This window comes from Buceros rhinoceros, unplaced genomic scaffold (genome assembly GCF_000710305.1).
Source record: "Buceros rhinoceros silvestris isolate BGI_N320 unplaced genomic scaffold, ASM71030v1 scaffold30495, whole genome shotgun sequence".
NCBI lineage: Eukaryota > Metazoa > Chordata > Aves > Bucerotiformes > Bucerotidae > Buceros > Buceros rhinoceros.
In genome coordinates, this window is record NW_010413879.1 from 539 (window position 1) to 1,726 (window position 1,188).

General features: G+C 47.6%; 1 protein-coding gene across 1 annotated transcript in view; it reads right to left on the bottom strand.

The window, feature by feature from the left end:
* Positions 1-770: 770 nt before the first annotated feature.
* Positions 771-1,188, bottom strand: part of LOC104494124 (ATP-binding cassette sub-family A member 5-like) — a gene marked incomplete at its 3' end in the record, with an annotated part of 11,962 nt that continues 11,544 nt past the window's right edge. The window contains exons 15-16 of the mRNA XM_010136913.1: positions 1,101-1,182; positions 771-910 (exon numbers count right to left, since the gene is read on the bottom strand). Coding sequence (XP_010135215.1) covers positions 771-910; positions 1,101-1,182 — 222 coding nt within the window. The remainder of the gene's footprint in view (positions 911-1,100; positions 1,183-1,188) is intronic.

The following is a 1,188-nucleotide window of genomic DNA, read 5'->3' on the forward strand; positions in this document are numbered from 1 at the left end:
AATTATTAACTGGTTAAATGCAACGGAGGAAAAAACCATTTATGAAATAGGAGCTGCATATTCTCATCAGTATTGACTTTCCCTGAGCTTTCCACAGATGCAAACGATGTGCTGTTTCTTCCATTTTCTCCTGGGAGATGAAGAAGGACCCCAAGTAGGACCGATCGGATAATTGCTGCCATCTAGTGAAACCATCACATCTGCTCTAGCCTCTCTCTCAACGCTGAATTTTAAGGCAGTGACGCAATCATAAAATTACAGACTGCTTTGGGTTGGAAGAGACCTTTAAAGCTCCTCCGGTCCAACCCCCCTGCAGTGAGCAGGGACATCTGCAGTAGAGCAGGCTGCTCAGAGCCCCATCCAACCTGATCCTGCTTTTTGTGGCTCACAACATGGCAGACTGATTTTTGGAGGACTTTCTGGCTCCCTGTTCATTAAAACACTCTGCAGTAAGACGATGTTTCTGCAGGACAAGGAGCTTCTTGGACAGAAGGCTCCCCTCACCCTTCTGCTAAAGGCATCTCCCCAGCATTTGCTGTTGGGTACCCACATCCCTCATGACATAATGCAGCCCCCTTGGAGGAGGCGATGAGGTCCTCACTCTCCTGAGAAAGACCTCGCTGACTGACCATCAGCCTGATGATAAATATGTATAAAACCACACAGATGCAGAAGCGACAACTTAACAGGAATTGCAGGCGCCAGCCACACTTGGAGGATTTCTCTGCTACAGCCACTCCACCCTGCAGCACAAACCAAAACATCGATACCTGCAAACTTGTCCATGTCCTTGAGCGGCAGGGAGTACACGAGCTGCTCGTCGTTCTCCTGGATCAGGCTGGCTGCAGGAATGTGCTGTCTGATCAGTGAGGTTGTGGCTTCTGTGTTGCAATAGGCGTCGATGTGCATACTAAGAACAGGTGACAAGAAATTGGGGGTTTCAAGCTTGCTTTTCTCTTCACACCCGCATCAGAACAGCCAGCAGAGCATGAACATTCAGCGCAAAGTTAATAAAAGGATCTTTCCTGGGGGCAGGTGTTATCTTAGAGATGTCAACAGAAAACAATAAATAAGGACACAGGGTGTCATAGAAAGAATACCTCAAGCGGTAGCCAATTCCCCATTTGCTTTTGAGAAAGAGAGAAGATCCCAGGCACTTTAACATCCCTTGAGAGATCACAGCTTTAC